General features: G+C 39.5%; 1 protein-coding gene across 1 annotated transcript in view; it reads left to right on the plus strand.

Annotated features, from left to right (window-relative positions):
• Positions 1 to 27402, plus strand: part of CNKSR3 (CNKSR family member 3) — a 54616-nt gene that overhangs the window by 16528 nt on the left and 10686 nt on the right. Inside the window, exons 2-7 of the mRNA XM_053938899.1 lie at positions 10937 to 11100; positions 18180 to 18382; positions 19616 to 19703; positions 22925 to 22966; positions 24814 to 24933; positions 26717 to 26776. Coding sequence (XP_053794874.1) covers positions 10937 to 11100; positions 18180 to 18382; positions 19616 to 19703; positions 22925 to 22966; positions 24814 to 24933; positions 26717 to 26776 — 677 coding nt within the window. The remainder of the gene's footprint in view (positions 1 to 10936; positions 11101 to 18179; positions 18383 to 19615; positions 19704 to 22924; positions 22967 to 24813; positions 24934 to 26716; positions 26777 to 27402) is intronic.

Below are 27402 nucleotides of genomic sequence, written 5' to 3' on the forward strand. Positions count from 1 at the left end.
AAATTCTGGGAAATGTATTTCCTCTGTGGTTGCATTGATTTAGTGAAAACATCTGTATCTGTTAGTAGCAGCAGTGAGATTTTTTTTTAGGCTTCTCTTTGGAGCTGTTAATGGGTGTGAGAAAATACATGTCTCTGAGTGGGGTCTGCAGCCAGTCTAGTGAGGAGTGTGTGGGGGGTCTCACAAAGCCCGAGTCAGATCTCAGAGGAGCTCTCCTGGTCGTAGTTGTGCCATTTTCTGCTGTCTGTCTCCCACCCCCTTCATCTTTCTACCCTTGTGTTTTGCAGTAACTCCACAGCAGAGATGGCAGACTGAGTTGTGTCCTCCTATGTGTTTTTCCAATTTTTCAGCCCATTATACCGGCTGAAGCTGCTGCTGCTGAGCTTTTAAAGTCCTATTGCATAGTTGAGGCACAGGCATCCTCATGGCTTGCCTTCTGCTTGCAAGTTGTTGGTGTTACATGGCCGGGAAAAGTCTCTCTGGTGGTGTGGGGAAGCTTTACCTCAGTTTTTTTGGTAAAAGTGAGTTGGCAGTAACCAACTGTACATCTCTTTGTGCTATCTGGGATCCAGTGGATTTTTTGAGGTCGTGTTGTCCTCCTGCATGAGGCCTCCTCACTAAGAGAGTGAGTCAGGGTGCTGGACCAGCCTGAAGATGACATGGCAATTGTTCTCGCACCCCTGTTCCTGTTGTCACCTAGCTGCAGAAGGGGACAAATGCTGTGGTGTGCCCATGGGTGCTTTGTTTCTCCAGCAGTCATCCTGTGTGCCCAGCACAGGAGGGAACACAAGGTGTGATTCCCTATAAAGTCAAGCACTGTGTGGAGAGAGGGACAAAGGCCTTGTTTGTAGATTTTTCTCAATTGCAGCTTTCAGTGGCCAGATATCACTGTGCTTTCATTCTTGCCAAAGCTCTGCTGTGCCTAGGCAAAGCTTTATTTGCATCAATGAAGCAAAACAATTTTTTGGTGAAGAGATCTACTGGGACTATAGAAGTTGCAACTCCTGTTTGAGTACAATTTAAAATGCCTTGACCAGCATGTCTTAAAGTGTACTTAGTGCGGAAAAAAAGCCTTAGTGGGCTGAGAAAGATGAATACCAGAATCATACGGTTTTCTCCACTTTTTGCTTTTGATTTTACCACTTGTTTTTTTTTCTGCTGGAGAAAGACTTAGTGTTTTTTTGAGTTGTTAGGAAACAACTTGTGGGAATGCAAGAGGAGTGTGGGTTTCAAACCCAGGGTGGAACAGATTCCCACATTGAAACTTTGGTGAAAGTTTCATTGTCAGAGTTTAGCACAGTACTTGAGGATGATATGTTGTGTCACTAGCAGTCCATAGGACATTATTCATATATTCTGATGTATGCGGAGCAGTTCTACACTCAGTGCGTGAGTGAAATTAATGAAGCTGCTGTATGCTGGTGTAATAAAGTAACTGACTTCTGGTGATGCCCTGTTTAAGCAACATCTTGTTTAGTCACCATATCAGTTTCAAACCACTTAAGAAGAGAATTCTTTAGGGTGTAGGAAGAAGCTTGGCAGTATTTTAAGTCCTGTTGCATCTCTCTCAGTACAGGTATTTGGTTATCTTTCTTGCTTCACATAATGTATGCAACTGTAAAGTCACACTGAGTGATTATCCTTCAACTTTGCTGAAAGCTCTATATTTGCTGACACTGTCAGTCATGTCTTCACCAGCAAAATCATTTTATTAGGTTGTGACAAACACGAGATTTGTTTCACTGGGCATGATGGCTATCAAAAGTTTGCATGAATTAGTTCAAGAACAATCTTTTTTTTATTAAAAACTCCCTTATTTTTTATTAAAATGTGCATTTTTTTTCTGCCATTGCAGTAGTCTACTACAGTATGCTGTGCCAATCTCTGTGGGTTTAAAGTAATTTTTTTGGAGGGGTATAAGTTGGTTGCTAGATGTAATGGTAAAGAATTAGGGTGAGAAAGAATAACAGGATCTGGGTCATGCTGGCTGAAGTGCTTGTGTGTCAGCTGGGAGCCATTCTAAACCCATGTAACTACCACTGTTTTAAATGCAACCAACAGACAAATAGGCACACCTCTGCCTGTATTAGTCTAGTGGGAAAAAAAAAAAAAAGATGTTTTCTTGTTTCAGTTTGGAGTTTGTAGTAGTTCTTAAATTATACTGGAGCCACAAATAAAAGGGCCTTATTACAACTACAGCATACTGCCATTGTATTTGGTTCCTATTGCCTTGCTTGTGCTGCACCCAGCAGATTGCAATTTGTACCTTGCCACAAGTAGGATATTGTTTTTACTGTGAAGTGGGGGAGGATGTTGTCAGAAGTGTCCCTGAAGACATCCTGTGGCTTTAGCTAGGAAGCTATTTGGCCTTGTCTGCCTAAAGCAGGTGTGTTCTCTGTTTTAATGATGTGTTTGCGTGCATTTACTGAGTGTTGGCTTTTATTGCATGTTGTGTTGAAACTAAGAGTGCCGGGTCTGTCTGCACAGAACATATGGATATGCTCTGCTTCAGTCTCATTAATGTAGTGTGCCAAACAAAATCTATTAAAGCATGGAAAGATTGATTTTACAAAACATAGCTGGTCAGTGAGTGATGCAGTTGATTCTTAAAAGAGAAAATCAAAGCATGAGTTTTGCTCTGTGTGAAGCTACTGCATCACATAGATCTTAATCCCTGATGCATACAGAGCATACACCAAGGTCAGCAGGAAAAAATAGTTCGCATTGGTTCTCTTCTTTTTTCATCCTCATCTTTCTCTGGTCAGGAGTCCTTTTTCTGGGATTAGCAAAGAGTTACAGCTCAAATGCTGGCAGCAAGATATCATGCTGTATGAACCCTTGTCTGTGGCTTCTGTTCTTTCTTGGAAAGCCATTTTTTCCCAGGATGAGTACTTGGGGTAGAACCATGGTGTCTGACTGCCTGATACCAGTGAGTGTGATGGCAGGAAAGCCACACAGGGTTGTGGCCTAGGGCCCCACAGCTTTGCTCAGATATCCACTCCAGTTCTGCTAGTGAAAAGCGTGACTGCATGTATATTGTGATACCTGCCTTTTTTGATTAACCTGTATGATGTTATGCTGTATTCCAGTTATGTTTTCTCTCTTTTTGTTTTTTTTTTAAGATAAGTGACGTGCTATCACAACTCAGTTTTCTGTAACATTACATTTCAATTTTGCCTTTAATTTGAAGTCTTAAAGCTATGTCATAATAAGAACCTCCCTATGGAAAAAGTTAGAAATAAGTTTCTCTACCCCATTTTTTTCGTGAATTATCTGAACAGGAGCTGTTAAAAAGAAAGAAAACTCAAGTCTGTTTTCGGTTTTAGTTGAAATTTTGGAATTAAATACCATTAACTTCTCAACTATTACAAAATTGCCTTTATCACTGTGTATTGTACACTACCATTTTTCCATGTCAAATCTCTTTCTGGAGTTCTGATGCAAGTTCACTCATTGTCAACCAAAGGTACAATTTATAAATTGATTCACTCTAGCAATTTTCTGTTTGATGTTAATATCTCCAGCTGGATTACTAAACCCATGAGAGCAGCTGTGTGATTCACTGTGATCTATTTCCTAGTATTACTATAGTCAATCTTTGGCTGTATTTCTTTAAACCGGTCTGTAAAAGCTTTGGTTCTATCTTTGCCTTAAATTGATATCACAATTCAATATTAGTGTATAGCTTTTTCTTCTTCCCCTCTGCCTCCCCAACTCCAATTACTCTATATAGAGTTTTGCCTTTTTGGGAAGATCTTATGTCACTCTTACAGAAAATATTAAAACTAAGAGTAGCTTTCAAAAGTGAAGAGAGACAGTTTTCTTAAGTCTTAGAATAGGAGCTCACCCTTGCTGTGAGAATGGTGAGGCACTGGAACAAGATGCCCAGAGAAGTTGTGGGTGCCCCATCCCTGGAAATGCCAGTGCCAGGTTGGATGGGACTTTGAGCCATGTGGTCTAGTGGAAGGTGTCCCTGCCCATACTGGGAGGGTGGAGGGAGGGATGTGGAAATAGATGATCTTTAAGGTCCCTTCCAACCCAAAAAATTCTATGGTTCTAAAATTAATTAAAAGGGAAGCTGCCATATACATTTTGGTGCTGTGTATGGCACAGCTGTGCTAGCCCTGTGCTCTGTGCTGCCTAGCTGTGTCCTGTCCAGAATGTTTGCCAAAAAAGGGTAAATTAAGCAATGTAAGAGGAAAGATGACACACTGTATTTCCTCTTGTAGGCTTCCTCAAGCCTTAAACATCTCTGTTTGAGTCTGTCAGAGTCAGACTTGACTTCTGTGGCACTTTCTTTCATTAAGCTCTTCACCTTTCCCTGAATCTGTGTATGGATGTTGAGCATTCATTGCATACTACTGTATGAAGAATCACTCCTTTATGACTTGTTTGGACCTGTTACATGCTTGCTTCACTCTCTGATTCCTATGTTGGAAGAGATGATGAGCAATCTGTGTTCTTTCTGGCCACTTCTGGCTTTACAGGACTTTATCATATCCTTCTCCCCGAAGTATTTTCTTCTGTAAAACTTACTCTGTGTCTGCTTAGTTTCCTGAAAATATTTTTTTAAGAAAATTTGAGTTAATTTTTCTGGCTTTTGTAGAGAGAAGTCTTGCCTTATAAAACTTCTGGAGTATTGGAAGGGTCAGCAAGCTATTTTGACTCTTCCTGAATATACTTTATGATTGCGAAGTGCTAAAGCTTAGAGCTGTCCTCAGATTTACTGTCCCGGACCAAGGTAATAAGCGCTGCCAAAATGGTTGCAATCAGTGGCTTTGTAGGGAGCACTGATAAAAAGTGTAGCATAATACAAGGCCTGTCAGTCTGAGATTGTATCTATACTGAGCAACTAAAGATTAAACATAGTCTCTGTTTCCCTTCTGGTCAGGATAGCTTACAATACAAATTTACCCACGAGTTCTTTTATTACAAGGCAAAGCTTTCAGTTTTGTGTTTAAAAAAAAAAAAAAAGTTAAGGGATTTATGGATGGATTTGAATGGAATAAATTGATTTATTTTGAGGTAACATGAATGCATGAGTATGGAGCCTGTTTTTCCAGGCTAAATATATTAGTTGAAAATACTGAAAATAGAAACATGTTTGCAAAAGCCTTTCTGTGCAACTGTCAGTCAGGGGGGATTACAGAGGGGACAGTAAGGCTTCACCATTTCCCTTTGTCCTGCTGTGACCTCAATGAGAGAGCTGCCCTTTGCATCCTGGCTGGCAGGCAGAGCCCAGCAATTTGTCTGGTACCATCCCTGTGTGATGTGAGAGACTGACAAGAAACTTTTGTACCATTCTGTCTGCTCTTGGCAATGCCTGTGCTCAGCAAAGGCTGAGCTGTACCCAGTGCCTGGTGAGGCAGCATGTTGTGCCTGCTTCATCAGGATGCAGGCACTCAGACAAAACCATAGAAGAGTTGCTTACAATTGACTACATGAGGAGAGCTTACTTAATAAACAATCTGGTTAGGCAGGAGACATTTTTCCATGGTGCTAATAAGAAGCTCCTGCTCTTTGATTCGGTGTTATTTTGTTTAAGTGATTGATACTTCAGATGGTGGCATTTTTATGACTAATTGTAAAATTACATGAGAGTAAGAAGTGGAATGAGGAAGTTTTCTCACATTTGTACTAGACAATAATACAAAGATCTCTTGAAGGCTTTTTCTTGGAAAACTAAGACCTTTGAGCTCTTTTCTGGCCCCTAAATGTGACTAATGCTAGTTTTGTTTTAGAAACTTTAGGAAAGATTAACATGAAAACATTGATCATAGCTAACAATCAGGCATGTGGATCCTAGGAAGTCAGTTCTTATCTAGGATCAAATTATTAGTGAAATAAGTTTCTACTGACTGCTCTAGATTTAATTTTTTGTCCTCCTTTTAAAGAACCTTGAACTCCTCTGTTAAAGTCATCCCTGGTTCTATTTTTGATACTGCAAGAGGAAAATGGCATCTGTGATGTTACTGTGTAAAACCTTCCCACTGTGTTATATATTAAAGAAAACCATGTATTTATTTTCTTCTCCTTGAACTTTTCTTATTTCCTTTCACCCTGTATCTGTCCTACTGAGCTGCTTCAGCTTTCAGCTGCCTTGCAGACCCTTTTTCCTTATTTTCATTTGCATTCTCAGGTGCTGGTCCATCTTCTTATTTACTCTTTCTAGTATTCATTTGCTGCCTTGATTCCTTCTGCTTTATCTTTGATTAATTTCTTCCAGTCCTGGAAATAGAGGAAATGATGGGAGGAAGCTATCACAGTGTTATAAAATGATGTGGAATGTAAATGACAGTATAGTGGCACATACCATGGAGTATGCCAAAGATTCTCATGCAACTGATTATCTTTCAAGGCTTGGGAGGGATGAAGTTGATGTGTGCAGGGAATCTTTAGATACTAAAAGTGTCAACTCTATAGGCCCTGAAAAGGAGACCAGAATGAGTGACTTTTTTAGGTGGGAAGGTCAGTTTTAAGGTGATGAGGCAAAGATGACTTTGGCAGTCCTATCCTAACCAGCTATCCGAGGTCCCAGGAAGCTGCTTAATGGGATGAGGTTTGTAGTCGAACCTTGGTTCTGCCCTGAGATGCCAGGTGCTGCCTGCTTGTTAGAGTTGCCCAACAGAGGAGAGAACATGATCATAATAACGCTTTGTGTCCTTGAGGCAGTGAGCAATGATCCCCATAATCCTGCTAGGTGAAGGAAAAGGTTTTGTACTTGTGTGTTCTTCCTCTGTTGCTTGTGCTCCTCCTGCTTCCTGGTGTCAACTTTTGGCATTTTATGAGCTGTCCTGAGAGTCTTTTCAAGTTCTTGAATGTACAGAAAGTAATCCCTGTCACATCCCAGCTTCCCCTCCCCTTCCTCAGTCCCTTGCCCTACCTATCTCCTCTTCCTTGCTCTCCGCCCCCTCTGCCCTGCTGTGGCGGAGTGTATAGACTCTTTTGACTCTAGTATCACAAGAAAAGAGAGTGAGGGAGGAAAAAATAGGTAAAGTCACCTGTGCCTGTAATGGATTTGCTAATTGTTGCTTTATGGTAGGTAAATTGTTCAGTAGTGTCCAACGCAGAAGTTGAGCAAAAAGCGTGAAACTACTGAATGACTCTGCTGACAAAACACTCCTCGCTAGGTTTTGGGGAGTCAGGTATGCCGCTGCTCGATGGCTGAGTCTCTCAACTATAGAAATGTTAATTCTCTCTGAATAGAAAACCGATTGTTATGGCTTGGACCCACGCCTCACCTTTAATTCCCTCCAAGTTGTTTCTTTCTTCCCCTCAATTCTTACACAAAATAACTTTCTTAATTGTGGAAACAGACTGAGATTGGTATCAGTGCAAATCCTTAAGTGTAAGCTCTGTCCTAATGTTTTTGCATGAATGCAAGGTATTGAATGTCGTGGTGGTTATTTTAGACAGAAAAGTCTAGACAGTTCTTAGGATCTATTGCACATCTCTACACCTGCCAAAATTTGGGAGGGAGTTTTGTTCAAATTACACTGCTTTTCATCAGAAAGGTTTTCACAAAACGCATAGCACTAACTGAATTAGTCTGTTTCTCTCCCTCTCCCAAAAAATCTCTGCTACTAGTGCTCTAAAACTTGAATAATCTGCAATTACTATTTTTATTTATACATTTCCTCATTCTCTAACAATTACACAAATAGAAAGAACATTCTTTTGTGCATGGTTTTGTTGTATGTGTAATAATGTAAAGATTTCACACACGTGATTGAGACAAATGCTTTTTAAACACACTTTGAGCCGAAAATGAATAGATTAGCTTTGAGAATGGCTCTTCAGTGGATAAAGGAGGTATAGATAACTTCTTTCAATGTCAGTCTTAATTGTATTTTTCCAGAAATACAGAAAACTTTCTTGCTTGAACCTGCTAATATTGCATTGTTGAAAATGACCTGGTATATAAGAAAGTATCTAAGTGTAATGTAAGAAATTATCTAAGTAATATCAACTTGCTTTTTATTGTTTTTAGTTCATCTAAGTTCTTCAGCAATATCCAGCATTGCAATTGTCAATACCAAGTCTCCATAAGGCTCTGAAGTTCATGGAGAAAATACATGGAAAGACTATAGGTCTGTGGAAGAAGGGAAAAATGACCATCTCATTTAGACTACTAGTGACATGTGAATGCTGATTTAAAGACTTTGCTTAAGTATTATTAAAATTTATTGAATTGGGTTATGAGTCCTTCCTCCCTTCTCTCTTCCCTCTTGGAAGTGTGGTTTGCACATGATGTATTTGTTTCGTGTGTGATTAGACATTTCATTCATATGGAAAATTAAACTATAGGCTATAAAATGTGGTTGCAATCTCAATTAAAATGCTTAATATTTCCCCTAGGTTTCTTAGTAAAAATAATAACAGTGTTCCTAATGCTGGTAAGGTCATCTTAAACTGTCTCCCAATACATGAGTTAGTGGGTCTCTCTTCACTTCCTGCTTTGCATAGTTTTGTTCATTTAATCTTAAATACGAGTCTAGCTAAGCAGTTGTGCCACTGTGTTGGCTATTTTGAGTCAATATTTGTGCAATTTTGTAATACCTTATTTTATAAAATGTAGTCCTACAGTGTGGTTATAAAAGTACTGTTTTTAAGGGCTCTTGATTAAATTTTTTTTTAAGTAGCCCTTCAGGTTTTTAGTAGACCTTCAAGAATGGGCAAGCATGAGTTAAAAAAAGCACATGCAAATGAAGAGCCACAGTTGTATTTCTTGGGGGGGATATGTTTTAGCATAGAATGAAGTTCTGTGTTTTAGCATAGAATGATGTTCTGGAAAAGACAGTAGGCAAAAACCAAACTGCATAAAAAAACCTTAAAAAATAAAACCGTGGCTGCATGCTGAATGAAGTGTTTTATTTTAGGTGTTTGTGTAGTTTGTAATGGAAACTATGGGCTTACAAGAGCAAATGATGGGAAACAGTGGTCTGTGAGGCAGCAATAAAAATTGGGAATGCCAAATATGTGCACTGTATGTCAGCCGTGGTTGTGAATTTGTTTGAAAAAATAAATTGTTAAACAATGAAGGCCAGTTATTTTTTTATTATTTTTTCTGGGAAAAGAGTTTGTATAGCCTAAGGGGGAATTTGGTGCCTGTGGGAAAGAGAACAGTGGGCTCAATTTTCAAAATTAGTGCAGCTTTGCCAAGACATATGAGAAGAAACAAGAGTGCATCCTGAACAACTGTAGTCCTGGGAGACTCTGCTAGTCTTGCACGCGGGTTTTTCCATTCATAATTACATTTAAAAATCAAACTGTGTGCACTGGGAGGAGTCGAGCTTGTTCAGCCAGATGTTGATTTACTCTAATAATTAAGCCTGCCCGAGTCATGTAAAGGGGTGTCTGTCCTCATCAACTTGGAAAGGCGAGTGGTGTGTGTTTAGTCAGCCCCTGCCTTTGGGAGCCCATCCTCTGCGCATTTGCTGTGAGCAGGCACTGATGGGAAGCAGTGCCTGCTCCTGCCGCTGTTTGCATGTGGATATGTTTCATGTGACTCCTCAAACCCCTTTTGTGATTTGAGTCAAGTGTTTTCTTGGTGGTAGAGTATGCTGGGAGTGTTGTTTTCCAGGCTGCTGCTGCAGCTCCACGAGTGGAGCTGAGTGCTGGTCTTTTGGCTCTCATTTCTCTGTAGCTCAGGATGATGTTCGTGTTTCTCATCTGCTGCGTTCGATATCCTGTCCATCTCAATGGTTTCCTTTTGAAACAGATTTGTGCATAAACATCCTTTATTCAAGTACAGGTTCAACCTTTTTTTAAAAAGGAATGGTGGAACAATGTAGCTGTAGTGGACGATACAAAGAAGATGTCAAATGTGTTACCTGAATTTTTGCTCATGTCAACTCTTTTCAATGAGTGTGGTGTATTCCTGCAAAACAGACCTAATTGGGTCTGTTCCTTTTGCTCTAGCCAAAATTTTGAAAGGGAACAGAGTTACAAGAACGTGGAAGTATTTTGAAAATAACACATTCTTCCAAATTCCCCCCCAGATTGTTGCTGCTCACAGGCTCTTAAACAACACAGGAAATAAGGAAAATACACAAGGAAACAGGATTAACACATGAAGCTCAGAGTAAAATAAGATGAAAACCAGAAACACTTTCTGTAATCACTTGGGAAAACCTACTGTACAGAACAGGGTCATAGAATCACTTGTTTAAAATGAGGATTTTGGGGATATTGCTGGGACAAAATAGTCTAAACTGTTTAAAACATACTTCTAGTTAGAAAAATTAATTAGATTTCTTACTGGTACATGTTGTTGATCCTCAGAAAGGGGAAGCAATGACTGCTTCAGGAAACTGCAGGCTCTTATAAATCAAGGTAATAATGAGACTTGAGCCAAAGGTTCTTTTGATTGATTTGCCTTTGTGTTTTGTTTTTTTGGTCATTTTCCTTCTCATCATTTTATGCTTTTGTTTCCTTGCTTGTTTAACAGGCTTTGGGCAAGATCTTTGTTCTTGCCTTGCCCTGTTTTTTTGTTGGTGGGTTTTTTGGGCTCTTTTTGGTTTTTTTTTGGCGGGGGGGGGGATTATGTGTGTTTGTTTGTTTGTTTTTGACAGTTATTTTTGTTGTTGCTATGGATGCTCCTCAGGGTTTGGGTTACCCTGATGTGTATTTCCCTTGGTCACTTTGCCTATGCAACAAAGACACATTTTTACTGGCTGAGCTTGATCCACAAGAAGCAGACAGGTGCATTGACTTAGGTGACCCAAAGATCCCCATAACTTATGTGCTCTATTTCTATGCTCCTGTGACACAACCTCAGTTACACTGCAAGTTTCCTTCATAATTTTGCATTGTATATTGTATGAACTTAAAATTTCTGCCTTTTGCAAGGTCTTTTTTTTTTTTTTTTCCTTTCTTTGCGGGGGGGTTGGTTTTTTGTTTCTGATGTCCCCTTGTCTCTTTTGTGTTTTGGTAGGCCTGGATGATTGCCTGCAGCAATATGTCCATAAATTTGAACGGGAGAAGATAAACGGTGAACAGCTGTTACAGATTTCTCACCAGGACCTTGAAGACTTAGGTATCTCACGGATTGGACACCAGGAACTGGTTCTAGAGGCTGTGGATCTCCTGTGTGCTCTGGTTAGTCACATTGTGAACAGATATGCAAATAATTTCTTAAAGGGCGTTTTTGGGTGAATAACCAAAACAAGATTGATAAAACCAGAATACCTTTGCCTCTTGCTTTCCATTACACATCATGATAAAAGAAAAAAGTAAGAATTTGTTTAATTCATGCAAGTTTTATATTAATAACTCTCAAACTTTTTCCTGATAAGAGGCAACTTCAGTTCATTTGGTTGCACTTTCAAAGGGACAAGTTGTCTGAGTGATGTTAGATCTTGTGGCTCCTGTTAGTGAGCAGTTTGTGTTAGAAGACAGAAGACACACTGTTGAAATGACAGGTGCTAGAAGTTGCTCACATCAGTTGAAATGGGTTTAGGGTAATTCTGTAACAAACCTAGGAAGTGAATAAAAATTAATTCTTGAGATGAGGGATGTTTAGCCACCTCAGTTACAGCCTGGCTGAACTCTTAATTAGATTCAGAACTTATGCTGTTCTTTTGTCCTACTCCTGATACATAACTGCAGATACTTTGAAAACAAACATACTCTGAAAAGCATAAATATATTTTGGATTGTTTTACTCGTGCAGGCTTTATTTAAAAGCCATAGTTTGGTCATAGCCTTGAAGGCCTGTTTGATGTATTGCAGTGTAATGAGCACCAGAAGTATACGTAATTCCATCAGGGAGGAGGGTGGGAAAACCTGCGTGATGATTCCTTGGCCAGCACTGGCCTGTCTTCCCTACATTAGGCAAGGCTTGGAGCAGTGAGCATATGCTTCTTAAAATGGAGAATCTTTATTGCCTGTGTGATAATGTGCTTTATTTGCTGCAGAGGTGCTACAGGGAGTGTTCCTACTTCACAACCTGTAGCAAATTGTACTGAAAGATGCATATTTAATGAAATCTCTTCAAACGATCTAAAATGTTTCTCAAAAAGTTACTCTTATACTTGAAAGACATTTTATTTCCTTTAGGTATTTGATCTACCAAAAAATTTTAACATTAACTTGAAAACCTAATAGAGGAATGTAGCTGGACTGAAAAGCAATTCATGGTGTGGGAAGGAACTTGCTGGGCAAGGGCAGGGGTCTGGTGAGTTAGTAAATGTAGTGTGGCTGTATATGGTCCTGACTGAAGTCATCTATGTGGTAGTCCCCAAAGGCATTTTTTTATTCTCTTAAAAATATTAGAATAAAGTGAACAAAGCTGGACAACTGCCAGAACCTAAAGCCGTGTTTTATCTCTTACAATTTCCTTCTAATTTCCTTTGTAGACAAAAGTTTTGACCTCAGACCCATTTCTGGAAATCCTCTGTGAAATGCAGCTCAAGTTAATGCATTAGACAGATATTGCATATTACAGCTGAAATGTGCTTGTTTCCTTTTTAAGAGGTGCAGGAAGAATTCCTGTGTTTTCAGTATGCCCTTTGCCACCTTCTTGATGCCTGTTCCCTTGAGTTTTTGAAACTGCATAGAATCACCACCAATTTTGTTTCTAAGGGAATATTAAATGCTAGTGGCAACTATTTTTTTGGTTGTTTCTTCTTTGTGTGCAAGAGAGAGGTTTCTTGATTCCATCTGTGTTAGTTCTTTGAAAGTGGGAATATTTATTGTTTAGTGGATGTTTTGTACATATGCTGCTACTTCTCCAACTTTTGAGGCCTTGTAAGCAAAGGAAATATTTTGATTTTTTTTTCTTTTTTTTTTTAATATTTTTTTCTTTTTTGTTCCTCCTTTTTTGACCCCACTGCCATCCCAACTGTAAGCTGTCAGCTCACACCATGGGAATGTGGCATTGGCTGGACCAGCCTGATGTCACTCTTTGAAAGGTTGTCATTCTTGGTGGAGAAAGATTGAGAGGGGGTTTTGGTGGTTTCCCAGTCCTGAAATTCTCAAGAAGAATTTCCCTTCTTATCTAGTTTTGCTTTGGCAGTTTCCCAGCTGAGTTTCCTTCAGATCAGTGCTTTGGCTCCCTCACACCACAAGAACACATGTGGATCTAAAGACAGTGAGAAAGCTCTTTGGAACCTCTTTCTCCTGCAGTATCTCTTTTCAGGCATTCACCATAGAGACCTTTGTTCCAGCCTCAGTAGATCAGTCACTAAATAGAGTAGGAACATAGTCCTTGCCTTGAGAAAGGATACCAAATGCATGTGATTTTTTAATTTAGTTTTTCTAGGGGTTGAGTACTATTTGGCAGCACTGAGCTAAAAATATGTCTGGAAGTTTCTGGTGTGAAAAGGAAACTAATGCATCTTTCTCTACTGCTTTGGTGATGAAGCAGTGTTCCCTCATGTCCTTGTAGCAGTGGCTGCATATACAGCATCTTGAAGTGTCAGCAGGAGAGTGCAGATTGGAATAAACACATTTCTGTTGCTCTTGAGCTGATCTAATAGGGTTTTCTGAACAGGTGTTGAAGACTTATTTGGGGAATTTAGAGGATATATCAAAGAACCTGAATTCCTCCTGAAGAGGGGGAAAAAATCATCAACTTGAGTATTTCAACATTTTGTTGACAGTACTGCTTGGTGTGTGTGAGGGGGAAAGGGATGGAAGAAAGATCATGTTTCTTCGTTGATTGAAGTATCTGGGGGAACGGAGAACAAACATACATAACTTTGCTTTTCAAACCACAAAAGCAGGGACAGAAAACAAGCTGTTGAGGGCTTAATGAATATAAAACAATGCAAGCAAGAAACTATGCAAATATTTTCACTTTTAATGTGTTTTTTGGATTTGATTTCTGAATTTTTGCCTACACTCTGTGATGGGAGAGTTTGGAAACAAAAATGCAGTAGATTTTTCTTGAGGTTAGAATAAAGAGATACTAATTACAGACAATTAAAAAAACACCCCAAACCCTGAAAAAACCCATAAATTAAAAAAGGATATAGTTGTGCCTTTGATTATTTTTACTGGTGGTAATGTTCTGCGGCATAACAAAATATAACATCATAACATGAAAAAAATGCATACGTGAAGACTTACCCTTTAGATCCTAATCATTGTCAAAGGATATCGATGCATTACCACATAATATTTTTTTAGAGGCTTACAATTTTGTGTTTATTAGGAAATTTACTAGTCCAGAGGATTCTTTAGAATGCATTTTTGTTAAAAGGAAAAGAGCAAGAATGGGTGACTGTGACAGTACCTTGTGTTAATTCAAATGTTTATATAGCCTGCAGTGAGTTGGGTCAGTATCTGAGCAAGCATTTGAATTGGTTTTATTATTTTTTTTCCCAGAGCAGGTTTTCAGTTTAATCAGCCAGAATGTCCAACTCATCACATTGCAGAATGTGAACATGGCTGTGAAAGGGAAGAGGGTGCTGTCCCTGGGCAGTAGCAGAGCTCTCATCAGCCCAGTTCAGCTCTGACACAGCTGTTCTGCTCTTTTGACTTCATTTAGACACCTTTGTGGTTTTGTTGGGTTTTTTTTTTGTTTTTTTGGCTGCCTGACCTTGAGCCATTATTTGGTCAGATGACTTTTTCTCATTAAATGTGATGGAGTTTAGAAGGAGTGAGCTCATGCGCTCTCTCCTGCACGTGTGGGTTCTGCCTCTCCTCCAGCCCTGCATGTGGCTCTCCAGGTTAATGAGTAATAGCCTGGGAATGTTTGACATGGGGTGCTCTTGACCGCTGGCTTCAGCCTGTGTTTAGATTAAAACAACTTTGATGTTTAAAATTGGGAGCGATAGTAAAATGTAACCTTTTTTTTGGTTCATGACCAACATCTAAAACCTTTCGGTTGCTTAAGTAATAATTTGTTAACTCTTGTAGCCTTAGTCCTGTGGAAATATTTCAAGAAAAGCCTGCTAAGCTTTGCACTTCAACTGTGTGTCACTGTGAAGGTTGTTTGGTGTGCTGCCACAATATCAGCATTCCTATCTGTCGTGGATTGAGGCTACAGTTCTATGACCAGTTAAATTAATCCAAGTCAGCTGCTGTCTCCACCCCCTCCTGTCCTCTGATTAGTGATCCTTTGTGCTTGCACTCACCTGACCCTGAAGTGAACTACTTCAGGGAGCTAAACCAAGGGATTAGATTTCTTTGTATTGTTTAGATCCCCAAGCCAACCCTCCCAACAGACTGGACATTGCAAGTGAAGGAGAAAGAATAGTTGGTGATGTGAGAGCTGGTCAGGAGAGTTTCAACTTGGATAAAAGCATTGCTATATATGGGGAAGGGGCAAAATGCTTTCTGTGTGTTAGAGCAGACAGTGAGGGGACTTGGGTTGGGATGACTCCTATTTCTGGGGTAGTTCATCCACGAGGGTTGCAGTTGTCCAATTTGGTGGCCTGGTACTCAGGAGCTGCATACCCTTTGTTTTGCTTGGTCAGGACCTTTCCTGGAGCACAAACTGCTGGTTTAGCAGTGGAGGTGCACTCTGTAGAGCCTTTGGAGGAAACTGTAAGAGGGAGCTTAGAGCAGTGACTCAGAGCTTGGCTGTGATGTGCTCTTGAGAGTCTGTTGGGGACACCAGTTGCAGTTATGAGCTGGAACCCCTGCATCCCTAGAGGCAGCACCTGTGTGCTGAAGTCACCCCCAAAAATGAGAACCACTTGACGGAATAATTTAAAAACTACCTGAACTGGAAGAGTCACACCAGATGCACCCATGGTATAAATAAGGTGAAAGAGGTGTGATAAGGGGTATGTGAATGTTCTAAAGCCAAGCCCAAAATATTACCTGTCCTCTTATATGCTGGTGCCACCTCTCATCTTAAGTACCCACAGGTGGTTGGCAGAGTTTCTGCATCTGAATGACGGAAAGATCTGGAGATACTTAATTACATGAAAACTCTCAAGTTCTGATCAGAGTGATTAGGTTGTACCTCTGCACATAAAAAGTATTTTCTGTTTTCTGTCTCTTTATGAAAGCAGGGGATCAGCATCCTCTAGTTCCCCTCTTAAAGGGGAAGGTTTCTGATATGTGGCTACTTTCTTGTGGTCATAGGAACCTGCCCCAAATCTGAACCTGTTTGTGAAAAAGTATTCCCTCAACAATAGACTAATATTCAATCTTCTAAGAGGAGGATAAAACTAACTGCAAGAAATGCATCTAAATAATGCTCTTGAGGTGCTGAGTTGTGGGGTTTTTTTTGTTTGGTTTGGTTTTTTTTTTTTGTTTTTTTTTTTTTTTTTTTTTTTTTTTTGTTAAAATTAAAAGGTTGTTAAGTTCACACATCACAATGTGCAAGTACTTTTAAGTTGTTTAGTAATCCAGATCTTTCCCTTTCTATAATCCTGGAAAATTTAAGGATATCCTTTGCTGTTGCAACAGTGGCATTTTTTAAAATTGGACATATCCTTTCAACCCTTACTCCTGGCTGCACTTTAAGGATATTTCCTTGCCAAGAGCCCTGAGGTGGAGGAGGGACGCACTTGTGTAACTTATACCCACTGGGATCTTATCCATAGGAGGTAGTAGTATTTTAAAGGTACCTGTGTAGCTGACACCTCTCCATACATTGGAGAAACATGTGTTTCTTTGGGTCAAAGATTCTTACATTTTGTAAATGACTTAATCTGAAATATTCCAGCCTGCTTTACAGATGCTTCAGTCTAGAGTGAATGGAGCTACAAGCTAGTACTGTGCCCTAGCAGCATCCTGGTCTGCATTAATGGGAGAGGGAGGGAAGTGTTTATCACCCTTTAGTTATCACCCCTTAGTCTAAATTTGCTCTCTGCCCCTAAGTACAGCAAAGGTACAGGGAAACCAGAGCAAGCTCATTGAAGGGCTCTCAGCTTGGTCAGGGCTGGAGTACTTGCCCTTGAGGAGAGGCTAAGGGACTGGGACTTCTTCAGCCTGGGAAGGAGATGACTCCAGAGAGGCCCAACAGCCTCAGCTGGATCTGGAGCTGGATCCCCAGCACCCACCACAGTGGGGAGCAGTTGTCAGGATGACAGAGTTGGGCTGTGCATGGCAGAAGTTGAAACAAGAGGTTCAGGCTGGATATAAGGACACATTTTCTTACTCTGAGGACAAGTCAGACCAGGTGTATCAGGCTGCCCAGAGAGATTGTACATTCTGTCCTTGGAGGTTTTCAAGACCTGACAAGATAAAATCCTGAATAAGCTGGTCTGAGTTTACAGCTGAGCCTGTTCTGAGCAGGAGGTTGGTCTGAGACCTCTGAAGCTTCCCTTTGGCCTGGATAGTGATTCTGAGTGGAGGTATAGGACCTCCTGGAAACTAGGAATTAAATGGAATTAAAATTTGCCTTAGTTGCTTTTTTGAAATAGGAAAACAGAAGGAGTAGAGAGTATATCTGACTGACTAGGGAACTTGGAGATTAGTTGCAAGAATCTGCAACAGCAAAAGAAAAGTGAATGGCAGGACTCTTGTATACTTTTGTATGTTAGTTTTGTTCTGGTGAGAGTGATTTTTGTTGTTGTTTTGTGGGTTTTTTTTGTTTTTTTTTCTCAATAAAATTAGGAATTTGAATTTATAAAGTTGAAGTTATAGGAAAGACTCTCAAATATCTTTTTAGGTTTTGTAAATGAATGAAAAATTTGATATCTAAAAATGGGTTTAATTACCATGTATGATGTTAACGCTGTCCTCAAACTTGCAAATAATTGCACTGTTGTAGTCAAGGAGCACAGTTACTGAAAACTGGTGACCCAAATATTTATTTAAGCTTTTGATTGCAAAATTGCATTTGCTTCCTGTTGATGTTTTAATCGCTTACCAGATTTTACTTATCTTTAGTTGTGAATAAAATGTTACTTCAGTGTTTATTTACCACAGAATAGAAAATATTTTAAGAAAAACAAAATGCTTGCTCTTCTTTAAGAAAAACAATCCAGTTATTAACAAGTAAATGATATCTGTTAGGACATTGGGACTTCATTCTGATTAAAAAGTGTCCTTAAATCTCATTAATGACAGAAACTGAGGTTTGGCACTCACAAAAGTATTCTTTACTGGCTATAGTGTAGAACACACCTTTGAGGCATTTTTGCCAAAAAGCAAGAGAGAAAGTTGTGCAAATTGTCAAGACTTTTCATCCCATGTGAGCTTTTAACTTTTTTTTATAATAAGTAGGAGAACTCAACAAGGATATTTATCAAGCTTAATAATGTTCCTTGCAGAACTATGGCCTTGAAACAGACAATATGAAGAACCTGGTTCTCAAGCTGCGAGGGTCATCCAACAATTTGCAAAACTACATCAGCAGCCGTAGGAAAAGCTCAAATTATGATGGAAACACCTCTCGCAAGCCCCCCAATGAATTCCTTACTTCAGTCGTAGAGCTTATTGGTGCTGCTAAAGCCTTGCTTGCATGGTTGGACAGGTAAGAATTAAATGGTTATATTTTAATTTGCTGCTCTAAGGAATTACTTCTCTTTGTAGGGTCTTTCCTAGATGCTTGGGTGTAAAGATCTTGATGTCACTAACCCCTTTTTTAGGCGTTGCTAGAAGACCTCTAGTGGATAAATTTAACCAAGGGTATCTATTCTTGCACTTCCACTTTTGCTAAAAGCAATAAAACTGTTACCGTTGCACTCAAACTGGTATTTATAGAAGTATGAGTGTTCCCTTTTAGGTCATACACATGGTTTTCCCAGCTTCTAAATTACTTGTCATTGGCAGATCCCTTCCTGAAAGATTTTTCTCATGTTCTGCTGAAATCATGGCCTTAGCTATGTGATTTGAAAACTGAGCAGTGGGAGGGATTATCCTTCTGCTGTTTTTGTTTTCTCTTTTTTTTTTTTTTTTTTTTTTTTTTTTTTTTTGGTTTTTTTTTTTTTTTTTTTTTGTTTTTTTTTGTTTGCCTGGAAAGAGCCAGAGTTATTTTGTTACAGCTGCAGCAGGTCAGGTCTTGCCAGGGGTGCAGTCTATGATAAGAGATGAACATAAATTCTCAAAGCCCTTGCTAGCTTGCCTAAGAAGGAGAGTTAGGAGAATAACTGCACAGGGACTGGCAGCAAGGTGCACTTTTATCCTTTATCCTGCTCTCAAGTAAGGACTTGATCTGTGTCCAGGCAGTGATGTTAATACTTTGTGCCTCTCACCTGGTCTTCTCCTCTCTCTCTGTTGCTGGAGCTCACCCTATTTTTTTTTTCTATAACTCAAGAGTCATCAAAATTGCTGGCTTGTCCATTTCCAGACCTGCCGTGGTTATTCCTCAACCCCTCTTCTAGATTTTGCAGCTGTCTGAAAGGTCAGAGGTAGGACTCTTCAGGTCCTAAAGCTGCCCTACCTGTAATGATTCTTCTCTAAGACTCACTACACCTCTGTGTGTAAAACGTGAAATCTATTTTTCTTCTTTTAGAGAATCATTTTTACTTTGTCTGGTCAGAAAGTTGGAGGTAAATCTGGTAAATCCAAGGACAGGGCTAGAAAATTTTGGTGCAAGAGTGGAGCAGGACTATGCAGTCAGGAATATTTACATTGTAAAACTATCCTCACACCTATGTCAATGTCAGAGTTGCAGCACTTACTCTCATATGCTCTTCCTTGCTGGTAAGGTAGGATGGGAGAAGGCTAGTCCCTCCAATCTAAGGGGAATTTTCTCTTGTTGTAGGACCCCATTTACAGGTATTGCTGACTTTTCATCAATGAAGAACAGAATCATTCAGCTCTGCTTGGACCTCACTACTACTGTTCAAAAGGTCAGCTGATTTCTTTTCCTCTTTGCTTTCCAAAAGGGAAGGAAAGGAGGTGTTGGGGAAGTAATGTGCTTACTTTGTGCTGAGTGCTAATGAAAGGCAGTTCTGGGAATGAGATCTCACGTTTAATTTTTAACATCCATTAAGGTCATTTTCAGTTGTCTGTGTTTGAGTTGTGGGGTCTTTTTATTGTTCTCCCTGCCCTTCAATTTAATTATCAGTTTTGGTATTGCTGGCTGTATCTTAAGGGACTGCAGCTTAAAGGTTACTCTTATTTTCTTGAGCTTTACTGGAAAGAGAGTTAGTCTTTGAAATAATTCATCTGTGTGGCGGCTTCCTGCCACGACCTCAAGCAGTCGAGAAGCGCTGGCTAGCACTGCCTGTGAGAGGCCGGGTGGCAGCTCCATGTGTGCGGGTACTCCAGGGTTATGGCGTCTGCCTCCCTGGTAATGCTGAGTGCTGCGGCGTGGGTAACGCAGCTGTGGTGGCTTCACACGCTTAGAGGAGACGGAGGGATGAGAGAAGGACACTTTGCTTGCGAGCCCTAAGAACTTGTATTCCCCCATGTGTGGTCGGAACAAATTGCTCTCAGCGCAATGCAATGCAAATGCCGAAGACCAAAGGGGTGCAGCAGATTAAGTAGGGGGTGGGCAGACAGGGGTGGAAACCTGCCTCGCCCAATGGGTTCAAACGATAGGGGAGTGACATGGATTATAATAACCAATGGTAACATAACAGAGGTGGGTACAGTGTCCTGGGACAAATAGAAGTGCTAAGGTGGAGTGATTGATGCAGAACTTTCATGAAGAAGCTGGGAGTGGTTACAAGATTGACACTCCGACAAGGCATGACAACCCCTGACTGACAGAACCAAATAAGGAGAAAACTGGGAGAGATGAGAAGATTGACAGGTCTGAGTGGCAGGAACTTTCTGGGTAAACAACTTGGAGCAAACCACTGTGATGGAAAAAATAGGGGAGTACATGGAGCCAACCTTACTAACATTAATAAAATCCCTGACTAAATCAACCCAACCTACAACAGATCTGCATTTGAAGGTTTTCACATTCCAAGCAGCATGTTGAAAAACAGTTATCAGTCCTAACTATAAACAAAAATATGGCTCTATTGGTTTTTATACCTATGTTTGCAGACTCCATAGATCTTGTCTCATGCAGGATGTTTTAGCCATCAAATGGGAAATGCTGCATGTAATGGAAGGAGCTACTGCCTTTATGATACAGATCCCACTAGCCAGACTGCTTCTGCCACTACTGCAAGACCAGAATATTTTTCAAAACTTTAATTTACCAGCTGTATGATGAGTGCTTGTATAGATAATAGCTAAAAGGACATATAGCAGCCGTGGTAATCTTGGCAGTTGACATAATTTCACTCTCTGAATAATGCTGCCTGTTCTGAAAGCGTAGCACTGCTGTGGCTGTGAAGCACTGTGTGCACACTTCAGTGACTGCCAAACTTGCTCATACCCATTATTCTGTGCCCATATAATGTTTGAACTCTGGAGGACCATGCCCTGTGACATTGGTGATTCCATCCCTATGCTGAAGAGATATCAAAGGACAGAAACATCCTGAGTTGTCAAGCTGTGATGCCAGCCAAAGTTGTGTCATTGTAAAAGCATGGTGTCTGGGTACCCCAAGGTGTGCATGCCTGCTGCTCAGTGCCCTCCTTGCTGGGGTGCTCCGTGTGCAATTGCACAAACTCAATGATTTACAGCTACAGATGTGCAGATTGTGCAGTGGAACAGTTCGTGTTTCTAGCAGCAGATGGTGTTCACCCAAGAGTGCTACAGGAACTGAGATAGGAGATTGCTGAATGTATTAATAAAGCTGCTGACAAGGGTGTCTTATCTTTCTGTTAGGTGAGCCTTTGATGGCAGGGGAAAGGAAGTTGTGGATAACAACCCTGGCCTTTTAAAAAATGTCAGACTACTTCTCTGCCAATTTGATATGAGCTATAATAAAAGATGGGGTTGGTGCATATGAGAAAAGCATTAATGGGGGAAGAACCAAGCAACACGGTTTTGTCCTGGGACAGGGCACATATGCTAGAATAGTCTGAAGGGGTCTGCTGATGTGGAAAAGAGATGCAGATTTAAATATCTTTAGGAGGGTTTTTAGACTTGAAAAGTATTTCTTATTAAGGTGCAGACTATAGAAACATGTTGTCAGTTCTAATGGTGAGGAAGAGGCCAGAGTGGCTCTCGTGGAACCAATGCTGTGCTACATAATCATAAATGATGCATAAAAGCATATCATAATAAAGCAAGGTGGGAATGCAAGAAGATTCTAATTGCCTTTGATGACAGCTATATAGACTCAAGGACAGAATTTTACTCCACTTAAAGTTCCATGTCAAACTTTAGGGCTGAAATAATAAACAGAAGAAATAGTGGGAGCAGAAGAACTTTGCAATTTTGAGCATTTTGGCTGCATGATGATGGATGACATTTGAAATTGATTTGTGCACATGTATTTAGCAGAGAAAAGCAGGGGAAAGTCCTCCACAAACTTCTCCAACATGGCTCCTTCTTAAGCTTATTAAAATGCTTAGGGATTTTCTCCTTGTAGATACTGTAAATCTTATTTTATTATTTATGTACTGTTTTAACTTTTTAATCTGAGAATAATATAATTCTCCAGTTCATCACTTCTTGCAGAAAACAGTGATGACTTCTGTAGATTTTTACTTGAACTTTTTTCAGTTCTAAGACTTTTATACCTGGACTATGTAAATAATGCCTTGTGTGCAGTCCTCTGCCCTTCAGGAATGTCATTGATAACATATTTTTTAGAAAATCGCTTTCCCTTCTATTTTTAACAGTATGTTTAGATCTGTTTTGATGCCTAGGGCAGAGGAGTACCTGAGTGGGGATGTAAGGCAGGCACATCTGTCTGGCCTTCTGAGAATCTGATTTAATTGTGCAAGGTTCTGCTTTTCTGGAAAAGTCAGCTGCTGTAATTGAATCCCACATTCTCTTAGTTTTCAAGGTTTATTATTGCTTTCTATCAGGGCCAGAAAATAGTTGCTTAATAGTCCTTTTGAGTCCTACTGGGTGAAACTAATCTGACTAATCCCTGCAGCATGAATAACTCTATTTCTATTTGAAGTTAAAATGGAAGTTTTGCAGAGTTTTCAGAGATTATTTGTTTCCATGTTTATTGGTTAATATAGGGGTTTTGTTCTTGTTTTATTTTTAGGATTGCACTGTGGCTGACATGGAAGATAAAGTCCAGACTGTGGTAAGTTTACATTTCTGTTGAAACTCAGCTATCTCCATTCACATTCATTTCTGTTGTTTCTATGCTGGTTGTATTGACAACAGCTTTTCAGTCCCAAATGTTCAAGCATATAATGCAAGTAAACATTGCTATGACTTGTTTTGTAAATGTTCTTTCCTGTAGCGGAATAATTGAATTTCAGCAGATGATAGTGTGTAGCATGTAGTCAAGTATTCCTTAAAGTTTCATTACACAGCTATATTTCCAAGAGAGTTTAACCTCAAATTTTCAAGGGAGGACTAGTCCTGTAAAATGATCACAGGCTAAATAAATCAATTATGCCTGTGAAGTGCATTTAGAGCCTTAATAAGCAGACGCTCTGCCTTATTATGCTTCTTCGTGTAAAAGAACTGCCCTGCCACAGAAATGAACCTCTGGCTCTGTACTTGAGCTTGAGTTTCTAGGGTTGTTTGAAGCAGCCTTGTGACCAAATGCAGAGTGTTATGGAATGCTTTTTATATTTTGTAACAGTTAATCATCGCTTCCTGCTTTTGACATGAACCAGGCTGTGCTCTTTGATAAGGCCTTCCGGTAGCTCATAGATGCTTAGGAATTTAGTAGCACAATAACTAAAAATAATTATGTTCATAAATAACGAGATCATGTAAAAGGGAGTTCTCTGCATCTTTCTTTTTCCATTTGTGCACACCCACACTGGAAGTAAGTATTGTTGTTTGTAATTCCCTTGTTTGAGCAGTTCCTCACATTCACACTTAAACATTGTTTTGATTTATTTTATTGCTGCTCTAGAAATCTGACGTAAAATGAAACAGAAAATGTTGGAGCTATTGTTTCCAGGGACCATTGTAATCCAAACCAATGTCTTCCTATGACATAGCTCCCCCCCCCCCATTCTGTAGTTGTGTGTCTACTTTGACTGAAGGATTCAAGCCCCTTGTGAAAGGTGACTTACCTTGCAAGTTCCCAAACTGTTTATAGCTAACTACTGTACTGTGTACTAATCTTCTCTCCTTTAAGATTTTGTAACCTGCTTTGAGTGTCAGCCTTGCTTCAGTTGATGTCAAAGCAGAAAACACAGTGGGACATAATGAAATTTGTGAGTGTAGAGAGGGCACAGATTTTTTGACTTTTTTTTTCTTCTTTTTTGACATTTAATTAGACATTCTGATAGTTACATGTTCTGCAAGGCATAGCTATTCTGCCTCTGACTTTACTGACACACATGCCAAGGTCAGAATTAGCCTTTATTTATAATGTTGGCTTAGGATCAGTTATGTTTTGGTCAAAAGGAAATATGAACCTTGCCTGTGAAGGCATTCCAGAAGAGGTCAGTTCAGAGGCACAATGGAGAGAATAACTGCAGAAGCACTTAAGTGCTGGATAGTCCTACCTTATACTGTAAGTTTTGTGCAGACATGTCAATGGCCAGCACATCACTTTTTGTGACACATGGCCAGTTGTATTCTTATAGCAGAAGTACAGAACAGCATGAAAAACTGTCAGTTGTTCCCACAAGGAATCATCAAAATGTTTCAATATTTTAATGACTTCTATTTTGGTTAAAGCAAGCAAACCCCAAGCCCATTTTTTTTGTTATGTTTTGTGTGTTTATTTTTTCAGTCAGAGGCTGTGTCAGCATCTGTTAGTGATGGTAAGGTAGCACTAATGGAAACAGGTTGTTTCTGTGTTACAATAAGGATGTAAACATGCTGTAGCATAGACCTGTACAAATGATTCTTCTATTTCAGTGATTTTAGAATTAATTTCCTTTGCATATTTTGAAAACTGAAAGAGGAAGAAGCTAGGAGAGAATTTTCCTAACTGTTTTTTGTATGTTCTCATTGCAGGCCAAGACTTTAAATGGCATTTGTGATAAAGCCATCCGATCAACTACAGACCCACTGATGAGCCAGTGTGCATGTCTGGAGGAAGTCCATTTAACCAACATTAAACCTGGGGAAGGCCTGGTAAGCAGCAATTCTGGAGTGTCCTGATGTTCCCAGTATAATAGGTAGCCCTGTGAGCCAATGCAAGTGCGTATTTATAATAAGGTATTTCTAAACCGATAGTAACCTGTGGGGAAAAGAAAGAGGCACGAGAAGGAACCCTAAAGGTCAGGTGGTGTGCTGGAGTGGCTGCCAGGGACAGATATGCACATTAATAGGCTTGATCCCAAATATAATTTCTGATTCTAAATTGTTGAAGATTATTATTATACTAATATTAGGTTATTATTCTGATTGTTTGAAGGTGTGTTAACCAGAATATTGGTGGAGAATTTACAAATGCTTGTGAAGCTAGTAGTTTTATTTTTTCAGGTTACCATAACCACTTTTTCTAGGGGGGCTGGGAGAGGGAGAAGGCAATGAAAAATGAAATGTTTGTGTTTTGAAAGATGATTTTTTGTGTGTGTTTATAGCAAGATAGGGATGAATGGGAGAATTTTGGAGGTTTGCTATTAGCAGGAAAATGAGAATTTTTTAGCTGTTTGGTAGTCATGTCTTCTTACTGACTCTTGTTAATTCAATGGATTCTGCTTAGCTGAATTATGAGAAACTTAATTTGAAATCTTGGTGGATTTTCTGTCTAGGGAACAGATGTGTTAGAATGAGTTGGAGGGAATTTCAATTGTTACATGCATTTGTATTCACTCCTAGCCCTGAGGGCAGGAGAAATGAACATTTTTAGAGAAAGCTGCCCAGTCTTACTGTGCTATATAGTTTTACCTAGACCAGTGGATTTGACTGAATCAGTCATGCATTTTTGAAATTATGGGAACCTCTTTGTTAAAATACAAGCTACATTGAAGCAGAGTCAGTCTAGCTTGGCCTAAATAAGAAACAAGGAGGTGGGTGCACCCAATTGGATACTGACAGGAAAACAGGCAGGGAATTGGCTGGAGAGGAAGGGTCAAAAAGATCATCTCATTTTCCACCTATTTTTCAAGTAAGTGTGGTAACTTCAGGCAGCTCAGCTGCTTTCAGCTCCTTAGTAACATCCAGTTCTGTACTTCTCAGTGTGAGTGTTTCTAACAGCAGATGTAGAAAGGAAAACTAGCTATGTATTTGTTCATAAATGATGAAATCAATGTGCTGGTCACCTCTTGTGGGAAATCTATGTAATTATTAGTTAATAGCTTGTTCATGATTTTTAAATTGGTGCTCTTATAGTCAACACCCATTTCATCAAGTTTGCCCTTGTGTTCACACTCAGCATTAGCATACAGAGCCACAAATACTCTGCTGGAACTTTAGTGCTTATGTAAGCATTGTGGTTATGAGGCTGTCTGTGTACTGACTTACCAAGAGAAGCTGTAAAAGAACATGTCAGCAATACTTGTAGCCCACCTGTGTGGGTCTGCTCTCTTTGGAGAGAACTGGTGGCCACCTAGTAAAACCTGTAATTCTCTAAACAGGCTGGATAGTAAGGAAATAAAGTTTTGTTCAAGACCAAAGACTGGCAAGGCAGCAAAATCAGCAGTGTTTGGTATTACCAAACAGAGAGTGTTTCTAAGTCTTATTCCATACACTAGGTGTTTTAAGTAATTGTAAATATTATAATGAATGACACTAAAAGTGATCTGTTGTAGACTGTTGTAATATTTGACTACACACTTTTTTAGGGAGAATATACAAATTGTTAACTGGTTTTAATAATGTTTTGAGTCTGTTGCCAACAGTGTTTTAATCAGATAAGTTATGTGGTTTGTTTTGCCTTTAAACTTGTTTTTCATTTTTTCCTTATATTTAGGGAATGTACATCAAATCAACTTATGATGGATTGCATGTAATTACTGGAACTACAGAAAACGTAAGTGAAGTAAATATAGATTATCTCAGACAGCACCTTTGATTGAGTTAGTTTAACTTTCTACTTTATGTTGTTTTAGACATGACTTGCATGGGATTATTGCTTTAAATACTGTGTAATCCATCATTTGTTTATCCACAGTTGGTAAATATTTTGTGCCTGTGTATTTCACTGATAGTCTGATTAAACCAGTTTCTGCAAGTACACAAATTAGTTCAAATGCTTGGCATTAAAGTAATTACTTTAATAAGTTACTGTATCTGCTGTTCTGAGCTATTATGGTATCTTGCTCAACCAAGTCTTGGATGTATTTGCTCTCCACTAGCAAAAGCAATATCCCCAAATGGGAGCATTTAGGTGGTAGTGTGCTAGATTCAGTAATGAGTAATGAAATCAATGAGCTGTCCCGTGACAAAATTACTTTGCAGAGTTAAAAAGACTATGAACAAGTAAGACTTTAAGAGTGGTCAGCTGGAAGGAAGTAGTTGGCAAGAGAGGCAACTAGTTTTTTACTGCAGGTGGTTCCTTGTTTTATTTGTACACAGAGTCCTTTGCAGCTGAGGATTTATTAAAGCCCTTGAAGGAGTGGACCTCTAGCCAGCAGTTGAGGCTGGCAGGTGATGCTG

Source organism: Vidua chalybeata, chromosome 3, assembly GCF_026979565.1.
Source record: "Vidua chalybeata isolate OUT-0048 chromosome 3, bVidCha1 merged haplotype, whole genome shotgun sequence".
Classification (NCBI taxonomy): domain Eukaryota; kingdom Metazoa; phylum Chordata; class Aves; order Passeriformes; family Viduidae; genus Vidua; species Vidua chalybeata.